The 14,953-nt window shown below is 47.0% G+C and overlaps 3 protein-coding genes across 4 annotated transcripts in view; 1 reads left to right on the top strand and 2 right to left on the bottom strand.

Moving 5' to 3' along the window:
• Positions 1–14,953, bottom strand: part of LOC149332606 (uncharacterized) — a 266,465-nt gene that overhangs the window by 165,347 nt on the left and 86,165 nt on the right. The window lies entirely within an intron of this gene.
• On the top strand, positions 699–8,110 carry LOC149332607 (uncharacterized). 2 transcript variants are annotated; one of them, XR_016285245.1, is made up of 4 exons: positions 699–1,064; positions 2,068–2,752; positions 3,505–3,707; positions 3,868–8,110. XR_016285245.1 is itself a non-coding variant. In XM_089558230.1 (3 exons), the coding sequence occupies exons 1-3, from the start codon at positions 868–870 to the stop codon at positions 3,601–3,603; spliced, it is 981 nt and encodes a 326-aa protein (XP_089414356.1). In that variant the 5' UTR covers positions 699–867; the 3' UTR covers positions 3,604–8,110. The 2 variants fall into 2 exon arrangements, 1 of the variants encoding a protein (XP_089414356.1); XM_089558230.1 differs by having other exon boundaries at positions 3,505–8,110.
• LOC149332608 (uncharacterized) lies at positions 4,370–14,025 on the bottom strand. Its single transcript, XM_089558229.1, has 2 exons — positions 8,767–14,025; positions 4,370–8,084 (listed from the first exon to the last, which is right to left on the bottom strand). The coding sequence occupies exons 1-2, from the start codon at positions 8,830–8,832 to the stop codon at positions 6,408–6,410; spliced, it is 1,743 nt and encodes a 580-aa protein (XP_089414355.1). The 5' UTR covers positions 8,833–14,025; the 3' UTR covers positions 4,370–6,407.

The raw sequence follows: 14,953 nt of genomic DNA on the forward strand, positions 1-14,953 counted from the left end.
AGAAGCCATCTTTGCTCATGATGATAACCGAGCCAAAATAAATGCCGCAAGCACAGTCACGTAGGGCCGGCACTTCAACGCTCGGGCAGTGCACGCTTGATAAAGCTTACTTCCTGCCGTCCCCCCCCCGTCCCCCCCCCCCCCCCCCCCCCCCCCCCCGCTAGGATGCAAACATGGAAACGGCCCGTAGGCAGGTCTGCGTACCGCAGCGCCGCGAAGTGCGATATACGAATTCTGATCGCCAGTGATCTGTGCTAATTTTTTTTACCCGCGACTGTACAGCTGCAACGGAAAAAGAATGGCACAAGTGAATCACGACCGGAGCAAAAAAATCGCGACACGCGGCGCTATTGTTGCCGAGTACACCGATAGCGAGAGTACCAGGAACATTCCATTCCCTAAAGCGGGGGTGGCCGGCAGAAAGCAGCCCACCTAGACATTCGCCCATCAGAATTGCAACATCTTAAACGAACGCCTGTAGATGTCTTATCATCCAAACCATGTGATAAGGTGGCTAAGCACATAATCTCGTTTTATTATTTTTTTTTTGCGCTGGCGCGGCGAGCAACGTTATCTTTATCACCGTTTTCCTTTTAAAATGTGCTGGGGATGCACTGTCAAAAGTAATGTGTGGCAGTGCCTGCTTTCGGATGGGCTGCTTTCTGTCGGCCACCCCCACTTTGGAAAGTGGAATAGACCCTTTGCGAAACCCCGTAAATTTTCTCACCAAGTCTGGCAACCTTACCACGCCGCCATGGTGAAGGATCGCCCTACGCTAGCAAGCCACCGCTCCTACGTCGTTCCGATGGTTCTGCTGTGCGCGTGCTTGAGCTGCAATCGTTTTTAATCGCATCCAAGTGAACACATATGGCGAGAAACGTAGTCTTTCCCATCACAGGATGGGAAAACGACCTCAGCGTTGTGCCGCCTTTGAACGAGATGAGGCTGACTGCATTTTATTCGAGCAGGTCAGCCACAGAACGCTGCTTGGACCGAAGTTACAACTTCAGCGCCGAGTCTTATGTGATCGCCTCGTCCTTGCAGACAAACACTTCTAAAATAAGGTGAGTATATGCCTGTGAGTGTCTAGAACAGTGTTCATGACTAGCTGACGATGTATTTCCTAAGTTATTCGCTTTCTTCCGGCACAAGAAGCCTGCGTTCCGCTGATGGGAGGGGGGGTACGTATTCGTGCCATCGCCTGAGCATGCAAATGAACTGAGCTCGTCAAAACTTGTTCCTGAAAAGTTCCTCGCTGCCATTGAAGTGTCTTTCCACTGTTAAAAGCGCCCACTCGTTTCTGACGCGCTTCGTGTAGCCATCGAGAGCGACGCGTTGGCAGCGCTTCTTGCGCCGTAGTACATGCGTAGGTTTTGTTTATGGGGAAATTTAACCACCCAAAGCGACTCAGGCTATGAGGGACGCCTTCGTAAAGGGCTTCGGATAACTTCGACCACCTAGGGTTCCTTAACGTGCACTGACATCGCACAGCACACGTAGTACCTCTATCATTTCGCCTCCATCGAAACGGGGCCGCCACGGTCGGGTTCGAACGCGGGTACTCGTGTACGGATACTTGGGACGGCGGTCATGCATATGCACGCCACTGCCATCGCAGCAACAAGTGTAGCCGATTCCAAAAGCTATTTGTTTACACTTCGCGGTAAAATGGACGGCGAGTCTGCATGACAGCCAGCTGTGGTAGATTGGCATTTTGATGTTTCATGAAGAGTGCTGCGAGATTCACTGCAGCATTTCTCAAGAAATGCACTCCCAGCTGGCTTCCTTTGAATGTACTCTGTGCTTATTAGACCTTGAAACGCGATTTAGAAAGGAGAAACCAGCGTCGCCTCGATGTATTTAGTTTCTGTCTTCATGTCAACACTTCTGAGATAATCACAGCGCTTTAACACTGTTGTAGTAGAATAACAAACTCCTTTGGTAAGTGCCAGGTACCCAAGTGAATGCAGGTGTCATTCCTGGCATGTTGCAGCATACTGTAAGCTTGTATGTGTAGTCTGACGAGAAAATTTCTTGCACTAATTCGCCAAACATTTGCATTTTCAGAGACGGGCTGCTTTTCATCAAAGCATCATGCTATAGAAGCAAAAAAAAGAACTCATCACCCTACAGTATAATTGCTGCCGTCAGCCAGAATGGAGAAATTGTTGATGGTAGCTGTGAATGCCCAGCAGGGAAGCTAGCGTGCAATCATTTGATGGGAATGTTGCGAACAGTAGCTCTACTACAAAGCAAAGGGTTTACCGAGGCTCCACAAGAGTTATCAGCAACAGATTTGCCTCAACAGTGGAGGGTGCCACGAGGTTCCAACATCCAAGGGTGCTCTATTCAGACTGTTGATTGGCGGAGCGTGAGGAAAGGTGGTGTTAGCGTTGCCAAGATTGCAAAACCAAAAGAGCGGAGGCGCTGCCCCCGCACTGTGGAACAGCAAGAAGCGGCCAAAGAGGAGTTCGCTAGATCACTGCTCCGGCTGAATCCAGAAGATGAATTCGCCCAAGCACTACTGCTGACACCCAACCAACCATCCAAAGAAACAAAATATGGTCCTGCACCTGCATCGTCACCACTGGCATACCAGCAGGCCCTCCATCCACATGGCTTCACAGTTCATACAGCTGGAATTTCTGCTGTGCATTCAGGGGTCCCAAGTGCCATTCCCGACCTGAACTTCTTTCAGAATGCCAGTGCTTGGACCGTGCCTTCTCACCAGAAGGGAAACAGGATCCTCGAGGTATGCTCAGATGCATTGTTATCACAGCAGCATCACAAAAGCTAAATATGATTAGTCTGAAAAGTGAAAGATGAGCCAGTGAAATCGATAATTTAAGAGCATCACTGCGTTGCTGCGACAAAAGTATATTTCGGATTTTGTGGTTGTTTCTTAGCCTTTACGTACTTGTGCATTTAAATGTATACCTCAACAATGTGGCATTGCAAAATAGAATGGCTAACAAAAAGTAAGGCCACATGGTACTGTGTTGACTTTCCTTTTCTTTTTTGTCTTTTTCACTGTTGTGAGGGCCCAAGCTGTAATCAGTTATCCTGATTTTGATCCTATAAAATTATGATGCATTCTTGTGAATAACAAGTCGAACTGCAACTAGCACTTTATCCTCTTTACTTTCTACAAGTATCTATGTGTGCTGCTGATTTGCATTGAAGTGCCCTTTGCTAACTGTCCAAAATTCACTGTAGCTGTTCTTACCTCTGTGCTGCTTGAGAAAGCTAATCATGTTGAAAACCTAAATTTTGCTTCTTGGTGAAGTGACGAAAGCAATGAAATTCAGAGCTGCCTCCTCTTTTCTGTTTCTCTCAGTGGGGAGAGGCAGTGATTTTTTAGAGAGGTCAACTTGATTGGAATTGGACTGGGGCAAAGAAGGCTGGCTGCTTATTTTGTTTATTTTCGTAATGTTCTGTGCTTCTGTGGAACATGTGTAGCAGGGCAATAATTCTATTTATGTCCCCCCTTTGTACAATTTGTAGGAGATCTGCACCACGACTAGTTTGTCGGCTCAGCTTGAAAGAGATACGAGGCAGCAGTCCAAGAGCACAACATGGCAAAAGCAGCGAGGCCTCCAGTAGACTGCTTCGAACTTTGGTGTTGTACTGTCAAGACAACAGTGGACTACAAAAGGCTTGGAATCCATTACTGCGAGCAGGGACCTCTCCAGAGTTCCCGCCATAAAGTAAGTTAATGCCAGCTGTGTAAAGAACATTTATTTTGTTATCTACCTCATGGTATGTACATCAAGTTCTGCAGTATCGAGCTCCTCCGTGAGACTACATGCTTTCCAGTGTGTGCCATGTAAACTTAAATGATTGCCCAGTATTCTGTGTTACTCGCAGGTATGGAATCGCCAATGAGGCAGCCGCAGCCAAGCGGTACGAAGAAGTCCTGAGATCTGCGGGATGTGATGCAACTGTCAGCTCTTGTGGACTGTTCGTCAATCCCGCCTTTCCGTGGCTTGGTGCCTCACCGGATAGAATAGTATTCGATCCGACTGAAGGCACCTATGGTGTCGTTGAAATCAAGTGCCCATACTCGCTACGAGACACCAAGGGCAAGGAGCTTGCTAGGCATGAATTTTGCTCTGAGCTGAGTGATAGGGGTCCCATGTTGAAGAGGGACCACATTTACTATGCTCAGATAATCGGACAAATGGGTGTAGCAGGTCTGAACTGGGGAGACTTCGTTGTTTTCAGCAAGGATTTCATTCTGGTGGAAAGGATTAGGCTGGACGAAAGTGAATGGCAACCAATGTGGGTAAAGCTGCGAGACTTTTACTTTTCAACATTGCTTCCTTATTTGGAAAGTAGTCTGTGAGGTAGCCTTGTACCTTGACCAGCCGATGCCCAAAACATTTATTAGCCGCAGAATTGGACAATATTTTATGTGCATTATTACTGTGGCATCAGAAAAATGTTATCGTTAAAACTTATCAGCCTAGTCATATCCACTGCAGACAAAACACCTCTTCCATTTGCCTGCAATTATTAAGGCAAAAGCCTTACTGGTAGGGGTGTGCGAATATTGAATTCCTCGAATACGAACCAACTTTGAATAGGCAGGAAAAATGCCTTCGAATCGAATGTTTGCTTGATGAGAAGAAAAAAAAATGGAAAAATAAGCTAACATTGTTCTTCTTTATTTCAGAATTGCACAAGGCATTTGCAAACAAAATTAAACTAAAATTGCACAGACATGTATACCCTTTGACTGGCAAGCATGTGATCCCGCCCTGCCTAAATTAGTCATACTAAAAAAAATGAACAATGTAAGTTGACACAAGACTGCTGCAGGAATTCGGCTAATTCATCCGGGTTTGCAGTCTCTTCAGGATTGCAATGAGTCTGCTGTATTCGATTGCTGCCGAACAACTGAACACTTTTTAATATTCGGTAATGTTCGAATATTCGCGCAATCTTGGATGTATTGAGTAATCTCCGAATATTGATTTCTTGAATTGAATACCAACCGAGCTAAAATATTCTCTTCAAAATTTCGAACATTCGCACACCCCTGCTTAAGCCTTACACATGAGCAGTTTGAAGTCTCTCTGCTGAATTTTTTTTCTGTACCAGCTGTGGCCGCCTTATCCCTGCAACTTCCTAATCTCATCTGCCACCCTGTTACATTTGCCTTCTCTTCGAGTTCATGCTGTTATGTGACCTTTGCACTACATGTTCAATCCATATGCTATTTCTTCCCGATATCAGTTAGGGTATCAAACTTGCCCTCATTGCCAAATTCCATCTTCCCATCTCTCAAAGTACTGTTGTTTCTATGCATGCCTTGTTAGTACGTTTTTCTCGATATTGGTTCTCAAATTCAGAAAAGCCATGTACAAAGCTGTTGTCATATAGAGATGAATGGATGAGCGTTCAAAATAAAAATACCATTTTTTTTAATGCCTGAAAGCTGCCTCAACTGAAAAAGTTCAGGTGTCATATTTCACAGGTTATAGATATGCAGTATCGTGGCTGTGCAATGTTTTGTTGTCGTGGTGGCATGCCTCTGTTTCCGCAATTTGGCAGATAAACAGCATTTAGAACATTTGTAGTAGTAGTAGTGGCTTTATTTATGCATTTAATATGGAAGGCCAAAGAATTTTTGCTACCCCGGCATCTGCTATCGCGGCTGGAAGCACCTGAGCTGGGGCAGCGGAAATAAAGGATAGCAGGCAGTGTGTAGAAGTGAAAAGAAAGAGGGGAGGGGATAGTAGAAAGGATAGGGGAAGGGGTACACTGTCAATAAATCTATTTACATATATACATGATAAATATAAATATATATACAAGTCGCACATGCGTGAAGATCTGGTAGGTCACAGTACAATCACGCGCACGACGCAAAGCACAAAAACAGCTAGAGTGGGGGCATCCAGCTGTTCATCGTCCCGAGGTAGCACACGCGGAGCGTTCGGTCACTGCAGGTCACTACCTGGCGGAGAACAGGCGGGACGTCAAGCTCGAGGAATTCACAGAGGCTCACCATTGCTCGCTCACGGGTGCGCGCACTGCCCTGCGGCCACAATAGCGTTGAAAGAGCGTCTGGGAGAATGCCCAGCGCCCTGTAGGCCGCAAGCATGTCGCGACGGGCATCAGCAAACACAGTGCAGCGAAGGAGCAAGTGTTCTAGAGTTTCTGCCTCACCGCATCCGAAACACACTGCACATCTAGAACATTTGTGCTGTGCTGTCCTCATTTTCTGTCATGCATTTTTCTAATTAGCTCTTAAAGCAGAGGGCTCTGGAGGAACCTACACACGCATAGTAGGGTTGAAGTGCAACATAAGTAGAATGTGAATGCACGAGGCAGACTTGCCATACAGGTGGGGATAATATTTTATGTGCAAACATCACAAAATAGTGAAACAAGAGTAGCATTCAATCTTCAGCATCACCATACTGTCGCAAAAGTGGTCCTTGAAGGTTGCTCATAATTGCACAGACAGTCCACATCTGATTGGCTAATGGAGCCAGTGAAATTGGCAAGGGTCGATCAAAAATGTGATAACTTTTGATACGCTGAATCCTTCTCTCGACATGAATGCGAAGTGCAGCAATTTCTTGGGTCTTCCCGACTTCTTCTGCAGTGAACTGGTTACCCCGCAAAAAGGGTGGCAAGTTGAGCTTTACGCCGATTTCCTGCAAAAGGTCTTCGATTCGGAAACCCTTGTCGGCCATGACTATGTCGCCTTTGTCGAATTCCAAGTCCAGGAAGCCACTCTTAATCACACACTCTCTGTCTGACGTGCAGCCAGTGAACAGCTCAGAGACAAAGGTTACAAACCCATTAGGAGACACTCCAATAAGCCCCTTGAATGTGTGTGTGGATTTGTAGTGAGAATACAGCTCGGACTGTGTCACAAACGATGTCGGCACATGGCAACGTATCTCAGTCGCATCAAGCAACACACGTGTGGCAGCATGCCTTTCAAATGCCTCTGGCATGCTTCGGTTGATGGCTTCTCGTGATTGCCATATTGGTAATCGTGCGAGCTGCAGGTACATAAAGTCCATCCATGCAGAAAAGATACGCGACACTGTGCTGACTGAGATGTTGAATAGATGCCCCAGATGCTTGTGAAAAAGATTAAGTCTTAGTTTTACGAGCACAAGAAATAGCTCGTTTTGTACAGTCAACTTTCGTGGTCGGCCACAGTAGTCATCTGACTGATGGGTTCTATCTCGTCGTTTCATATTTTCCCCTTTTTCTCCAGGGTTCAATAGCTTAAGGAGAGTGTTGAAGCAGTCGTAGTTTGGTAGTCCGGTGTAGAACTGGAAGTCATCATCTCGCTCTTCAAATTTTTCAACTCCAAAGGACATAGCATCCTGTCTGAGTTGTTCTATTTTTTTTTGCGAGCTTATCAGCTCATTTCGAACAAGGTTTAGCTCCTGTGTTTTCAACTGGAGCTTTAGCTCGGAGTCTTGTAGCTTGTTTTCAAGACTTATGCAACTGATTTTGCATGCTTCAAGCTCTGCTTGCAGACTGGCCTCTCTTTCCTTGCTTGCTGCAAGCTGTGCTTGCAGTTCTTGAAATGCAGTAATGTTTATGGGTATAACTTCCTGCATTGGGCTTGTGCTTGGTAGTTCTTTAGGTGGAGTGCCATTTTCATTGTCGGAATTTTCCTGTGCATGATTTAAAGCAATGTTTGGGAGACAAACTTCTTGCAGTGGGCTCCTGCTCTGCCGCTCTGTAGAATTCACACTGGGATATGCAGCCAATGGTGACACATCATTCTCATTGTGGACATTATCTTGTGCATCATTCTGCTTTGCAGCCTTTCGCTGCCGCTTGGCAGGATGTGGGCACCCGGTACGTTGTCTTGGCGGTTTCCTTGATGTTTTCGGTTTACTGAATGGAAAGACAGATGGCACGGCTGTCTGATGCAGTAACCGCAAACCACTGGCCACACTTACCCAAAAGTCTGAATCAGTGAAATGTTTTGAGCACACTTTAGTTGCCTTCGACACCTTGAAGAGTATCCCTTCATCTCTCTTGATGGCCACTAACCACCTTTTCTTCATTCCTTCATCTGCAGGAAATCTGTGGAATGAAACCTGCAAATAAAAGGCTCAGTTGAGAATGTGCACTTGTCTTTTCATCAACACAAAGTACAACACTTGCAAGCCACCGCACACTGCAAATTTCTGAAGGCCAAATTAAAGAACCAGTGTCAGCCAAACACCTTTCACACATCACACTAGTCTTAAAGGAATTTGTAGCAGGAGATAGTCTGTTGTAAAGCACGCCGGCGTAAGACGCCGTACTTAGGTCGTCGGGAGATCTGTGCCGCGGACCGATACTCCGCAGATCGCACACATCTAGCTAGGGTCACGCGTTCTTGCAAAAACAGCGCAAGATCGACGGAAAAGAACACGAAGGTCAGGGGACGATCGAGCACTCGTTCCGTGTCCTCGTCCGTCGTAGTTCTCCCTGTTTTACAAGAATGCGTAGCCTATGGTGTTTCGTTTAACCTAAAGGATGCAGGTGTAGACTCCATAAACGTTGTGAGCGAAGAACAAATCGCAGAAGTAAATCGTGTCACCTGGATGACGCGCGCGTCTTGCCGTTCGGCGCTTAGTTTGTATAGAACGCGGCTTTCTGCCGATTGAAACTGGAAACTCTGTGAAATGCCGCAATACATACGGAGGTTCTGTAAAGCTGTCTAATAGAGCGCGCATGCTACGCTTTAAACCGACAAGCATCAACGCTACAAAGACACGCATGTAGTACACGTACCTTTCGTCCGTCCTTGTCGACATAACCGCATTGATTACACATCGGAACGCAGCAGTGAGTTGGCATGTTGAATCACATTCGTGGCAGAGATTTGACACACGTTATTAAAGCATCGACGGACCTGTTGCGGCAAAAAATAACAATTTAAACGCAACTATAAAGCAGGTCACTGAGCATCGACAGATAGACGATCCGAACACCTATCCTTCACCATGGCGGACGGTGCACAGTGGTGCCAGACTGTGGTACAATGTTGCCTGAAGTTTTGCAAAGGGTCTATGTGCCAGGCACTCTCGCTATCTGCGCATACGGCTACAATAGCGCCGCGTCACGCAAAAGGGAGTAAAACGGGTGTAAACTGTCCTCCAGCGCACTCCCTTCTATAAAAGAGGGTTTACTCCTTTTTTTTACTCCCATACAGGCGTATTCGCGCTTAGAGTGCGCACTTTTCTTCGCCCCTTTATTCTCTTAGCACTCCAAGTGCTGTGAAGACCATACTGATCGAGCGAACATTGTCGCATACAGCATACGCTCCTTCATGCGTGGAGTTGCCACGGAGTCTCTGCAGGACCGGTGAAATCTAATCAACCGAGCTGACATTCCGGACCAAGGAATGACTGACAAGGCAGCAGTCAGGTGTGTCGCGACAGGCGTCCTGCAGATAGCTCGAGTTCAATGCGCAGCGGGGTGTCAGGAAATAAATGAAAACATTAGGAAAAGAGAAGAACCACGCCGCACGACAGCGCGTCAAGCGCATATTGGTTCGGCAAACCATTCTGTCACACGGATGACGAGAACACGTCACCGCATTCTGACATGCCTCCATGCTGCGCGAACAGCCCATGGGGACTCAATAAAGTAATAAAAGCGAAACGATAGAGAAAAAGTGGTCGCAAAACTATCAGCCGGTTGAAATTCTCTGACGTCATGCGGATTCGATAACGTACCGTAGGGGGTAAAAGTAACAGACTCCTCCCCCCGCCTAAGTTCCGGCCCGTACCATTCTGCATAGGGGCGCCACTGACAAAGCACCTCTGATGCCGAAATGGACCCACTGCACAGGTCTCGACGCTAGAAGTGTTTTGTCAGGTAGCGCCCTCACGCACAGTGGCACAAGCCGGAACTTGGAGGAGGGTCCGTAAACATTTGTCCACGATGGTACCTGCACACAGGATTCCCTGCTGTGATTACAGGTGTGCGTATGTGAGGTCGCGACCTGTAATAGGCACATGCATACTGTGAATACAAGTAACAGGCCAGGGTTAAAGATTTCGTTAGTTATGCGAAAAAGAAAACTGTCCAAAGGTTACGTTTTTGGCTGGAGTACTGGAAGAAAAAATACAGAAGTAACTTAAGCTTATGTTAAGCTTACGTTAATGGCGCTTATGTTAAGTTTCAGGGCGATGCTTGCTCACTAAATAGAAGGCAAAAGCGTTAAACACTCTCACACTGAGCTATTATTGTAGTAAATAATGTGCAGACGGGTGGGTGGGGTGAGGGAAACGATGAGGGATGGCGTCAACGCTCGTTAAGGAATGCGGATCGCAGAACGGAGGCTGCCGTTGTGACGTAATCCTCAATACTGGAAGAGTACCTTGCAGACGACTATGAAAATACTCGTCTGTTTGTTACACAGGCGGACGTCGGCTGTGTGCACACCAACTAACAACAGTCATCATTATCATCATCAGTCGGACTACGTCCACTTCAGGACAAAGGCTTTTAGTAATTACCGCTAGACAGGCAATGCATTACGTGACCGCAGCGGGTCAATTTCACATGCTAAGAGAGAGGGGGGGAAGCACAGAGTTACTATAAAGGTGAGGAGGACGGCGACAATATGAAAGAATCGGGCTAACATCGCTAACATCTCTTGTATAAAAAGTTAGCGCATTTACCCCAAAGACAGCCCCCTCTATAAGCACCTATGTTGATGGGAATTCCGGTGGACAATTAGCAGCCATCGAACCCCCTAATCCTCGCACTGACTACAAATAGGAACAGCAGACAACTTATTGCAACGTCCTTACAGAAAGAAGCGCAGTTAATCCAAGCGCGATACGAATGTAGGAATGTGCACGCATGCGGTCGACACGGGCCGCTCTCTCACAATAGGCAACGCGTATCACAGGAATGCGCTCCGCTCGTGCATGTCGCCCTGGAAGAGTTGTCCGCCCCGCATGTAACCAAGCCCCATCACGCGTCCGACGCTGCCAACCCGATAGCGATTTCCTGAATCCCTGGCGGCTTTACGTCACATCACACAAAAACAAGTGGTTGAACTATCGCGAGAGGCGAAAAACAAACACGTCACCAACCCACAACTGCGGTTGTTGCTGGCCTCTTGGTCTCTCTGGATTGGTCTCTTCGTAGAGGCCTGTTGGTCTGGCCTCGTAGTCTCATGATATACATGTACTAGGGGGCCGACATTTCCGTTGTTGCTGTAATCATCATCATCACCATAATTATCACAGAATATAGTTGTGTCCACCCTCCCTCAGTGGTTACTGCTCGAGCTGCGGCCACTCTGTGCGCACAAACCAGTCTAATCTGCCTACCTTTATCTACGAAGGGAATACTTTTATACAGGACTATACTCCGTTTCATACATCAGGTGCAACGCTGTCAAAGCTAGCGCTCTTTTTTGCGCAGCCTGCATCCGTGACAGAAAATAGTGCGTTGCTTGTGGTGAGCGAAAAATAACAAATGCATTGCCGACAGGCTTCGTGGGTTTGTCATCAGCGTGACAAAAAGCGGTGATATTGCGAGCGAATCGGTCGAGATCTGTGATTTTGTATTTTGCGTGTGTCGTCTTTTTCCATTTCACGCTTTCGCTGTCCCCGCTGGCCGCCGTGTTTACTCTTTCTGTCCGCCTCCCTTTTACTTTTGAGAAAATGGCGTCCAGCTCAGCGGCGTGACGACAATTTGGACCAATCTGAAACGCGGACAAATACGCCTTGCTCGTCGGTAAATTGGTTTTTGAGGAAAGGAAATGTATCTGTCATATCTCGGTGGACACCTAAACCTCGCCGTAACGGGAAGGGAGGAAGATGGAGCGACGCGTTAGACCGCACGGCCACAAAACAGCGCGGAGGGATACACCTCTCTTTATTTTTTTCTGCGGACTACTTCCGTAGCCTTCACCGCGTTGCACATGATGTATGAAACGGAGTATAGGTACGTTGCCACAATGGCTAGTTCCTAAACGAGCGACAGTTACCACCGCTTAAAGTTTCCGTGGTTAGACCTCAGGGGACTGACACGTCCTTCTTCGACATACTTTCTAGAGGCATACCCATTTATTCTTCAAAATATATGCTTCGCTGATGTTAGCCGTTGTACACGGGGGATCAATTGTTGATCATCACGTGGTGGTCTTGCGACGGATAATAGTGGCCCTCTACACATTCCCTCACGGGGAATAGTCCTTTGGCTGCATATGTTCCATACGAAAACAAAAACTCCCACGTAGAAGAATTTTTGCTGCCATAAAATTTCGTATACACGGGATAAAAGTTTCCTGTATGATCAGAAGCGTGGTGGATCGGACTAGTTTATGTATATCCCAAATGTAATTATTGCAGACATGCTATACTGTCAAGCATGCAAGTGCGCTTCGGCATATCAAACGACACTTTCAGCTACACGGTGTAAAACGGGGAAGCAGAGAGTCACTCGCAGTACCTAAAGTGGCGACAGACAAAAGCCGAATACTCGCAAAAGTAGATTAACAAGCAAGAAATGATGAAAAACTGGTTGTTTAACGCGGTAACAGAAATAAAATGAAATTAGATAGTTTCTAACTTTACACGAACGAAAACATTTAAACTCCCTATATTATCAAATCATTACAAGCCAAGACCGTCTAAGTCTGGTTTCTACCTATTGAGAAATCTGTCAACAAAAACATGTCCAACACTCTCGGATAAAAATTTTGAAAATTGGAAAATTGTACGACACTGTTAAGAAAATATTGATGGCAATGGTCCATTCTTCTGATATGGAGCAAAATCTTTATTTTACAGTGTTTCCATCGATAGCATCGAACAGTTAAGACTTCCTTAGGAAACCAATAGGGAAGGCTTTCGACGACAGCAAAACCGTTAAAACACTGCCGCCGGGTGAACTGTGATATATTGATTGCTACAGCGAATCTTGCATTATACGAAAAAACTGCGTTCACAAAAGGTTTCCCGCTCACAATTGCTTTTGTCCACAACTGTTGGGTATGACATAGTGGCGTGCAGGGGAGGCGCATGTGATCTCGTTTCCTTGTTGTTTTGTTTCGCTTGCTGATACAGAGAAGACATAAAACAAAAACAACGTTTCAACGAGTAAAATAAACCGGCGCGCGCTTTTTTTCATACGCACAATTATGTGCCCTTGCAATCTCTGCAGGTGAGGCTACAACTATCTGCCAGCGAAGCCTGTTTGTGAACGCGCTCCACCTGGAGTGCGCTCAACCGCGAGTGACGCCCCACTTACACAATGTGGCCTTGCTGCAGAGTGCAGCTGTATCGAGCGACACTCCTCGTAAGCACATTTTTTTTTATTTCAATCAATCATTTCATCAATGTGCCTTCCTCGCTTGGACCCTACCATGGTATGCGGCATGTACTACATAAAAAGAAAACATTGATATCACTGCGGCGACCCGCATTAGAGCAATGCAAAAGCAAAGCGCTTATTAAAATGCACTTGGTTGTGAAGGGGGGGACAAGTACTCCAATTCTAGCCTTCCTGGGCTTAGCGAACTACACAGGTCCGCCGTTCGTGTAGATCGAGCTCCTTTTCACCCCGGCCGAAGTCGTCGCAGAAGCTGCTCTTGTGATATAGCAGGCATCGTCGGGTACAAGCTCCAGTCTATAATTTATACATCTTCGGGCTCTCCTTTCGCTGCACTTGTACGCGCGCGACCGTTCTCGCTTTGTTTGGTTCGAAATTGCTGTTCCGGCCAAAGCCAACTGAACATTCGAGATTCGAAAAGAGTTGTCGCGGGAGACAAGGATTAGCTAGCGGCGAAAGCGCTCTCTTCCAAGAAGACTATGCAACTCAAGCCTGCTTACTACGAAAGCGCTTTGATGACCAGTTTTTAAGTTGCGAATAAAATGTTCCCGTCATACAGCAGTGGTGCGGGAACAGACCTTTCTCTCTTGGCTTCAGCTTACTATAGCCGGATACAAGTCAAGAACGAAGCGGCTTCTCCCCGTCAAAGGACCCACTTTCAGCCAATAGCGTCAGCTGATTCTCATGAGCCTGCCTAGCGAGGCAATGTAGGGAGCAGCCGGCGGATGAAAGGGATTTGCCCCCTCCCTCACTGGTCGGGGATAGTGCCCTGCATTGTCACGCTAGCAGGCTCATGAGAAACGGCCTACGCCTTTGGCTGGAAATGGGTCCTTCGACGGGGAGAAGCCGCTTCGGTCTTGAGTTGTATCCGACTACATCAATTTATAACAGGTGCTTGAGAGTGATGGAAGTCAACGCATGTGTAGTATTTACTGCTCTCGATCGTTCGTATCTCCGTGATCAATCAATCAATCAATCAATCAATCAATCAATCAATCAATCAATCAATCAATCAATCAATCAATCGATCGATCGATCGATCAGAGGAAATTTGCGACTGCTGCAGTCCCTCATAAACCAACAGGCCATAAGCAGACTAAATCCACACACCGCAACAGCTCCCATACTCACGTCAGTTGAATACGGCTCCGCAAGATGCCGCCACCACGGAGGCGCACCTCCCTGTATATTATGACGCGTGGTATGTAAAGTACAGGCCGGTACAACGTGACTACACCATTAGGTACGTTACATAAACACGCCTTATTAACGCCTCCTGATAAACCATCTGTTCGCGCAATGCAAAGTGAAGAAGACAGACAGAGAGGTCGCGGAAGCGATTAACTACGCCCAGACATCGAGCCGGCCCGGTGTCGCAACATACTGCGCGGCAGCCGCTGTGGCGACGTCGAAAGTGCCCTGCGCATTTCACGCGCATGATCTGCATTGCATAATGCGCATACATACCGTTGATTTGTCCTCACTTGGCAACGGTTCAAGAGAGGGGGCCGCGGCTAAATGAGCCGCCGCGTTTACAACGAAACGCTCAGCGCCGTATGCGCAACTCAGCGAGACGGGGCAGTTAGCGGCGCCGCCAGTCAGGTCGTCGCGGTGTGTAATT

The sequence above is a fragment of the Amblyomma mixtum genome, chromosome 8 (genome assembly GCF_055824585.1).
Source record: "Amblyomma mixtum isolate Tamu chromosome 8, ASM5582458v1, whole genome shotgun sequence".
Taxonomy (NCBI): Eukaryota; Metazoa; Arthropoda; class Arachnida; order Ixodida; family Ixodidae; genus Amblyomma; species Amblyomma mixtum.

What these genes read in the sequence shown, in the direction of transcription:
- LOC149332608 (XM_089558229.1), bottom strand. Translation starts at nt 8,832, where the DNA reads ATGCCAACTCACTGCTGCGTTCCGATGTGTAATCAATGCGGTTATGTC. An exon ending in TCGACAAGGACGGACGAAAG is followed by an intron (nt 8,085 to 8,766) that starts GTACGTGTACTA and finishes TTTTATTTGCAG; the next exon opens with GTTTCATTCCACAGATTTCC.
- LOC149332607 (XM_089558230.1), top strand. Translation starts at nt 868, where the DNA reads ATGGCGAGAAACGTAGTCTTTCCCATCACAGGATGGGAAAACGACCTC. An exon ending in ACAAACACTTCTAAAATAAG is followed by an intron (nt 1,065 to 2,067) that starts GTGAGTATATGC and finishes TTGCATTTTCAG; the next exon opens with AGACGGGCTGCTTTTCATCA. An exon ending in AGGGAAACAGGATCCTCGAG is followed by an intron (nt 2,753 to 3,504) that starts GTATGCTCAGAT and finishes TACAATTTGTAG; the next exon opens with GAGATCTGCACCACGACTAG.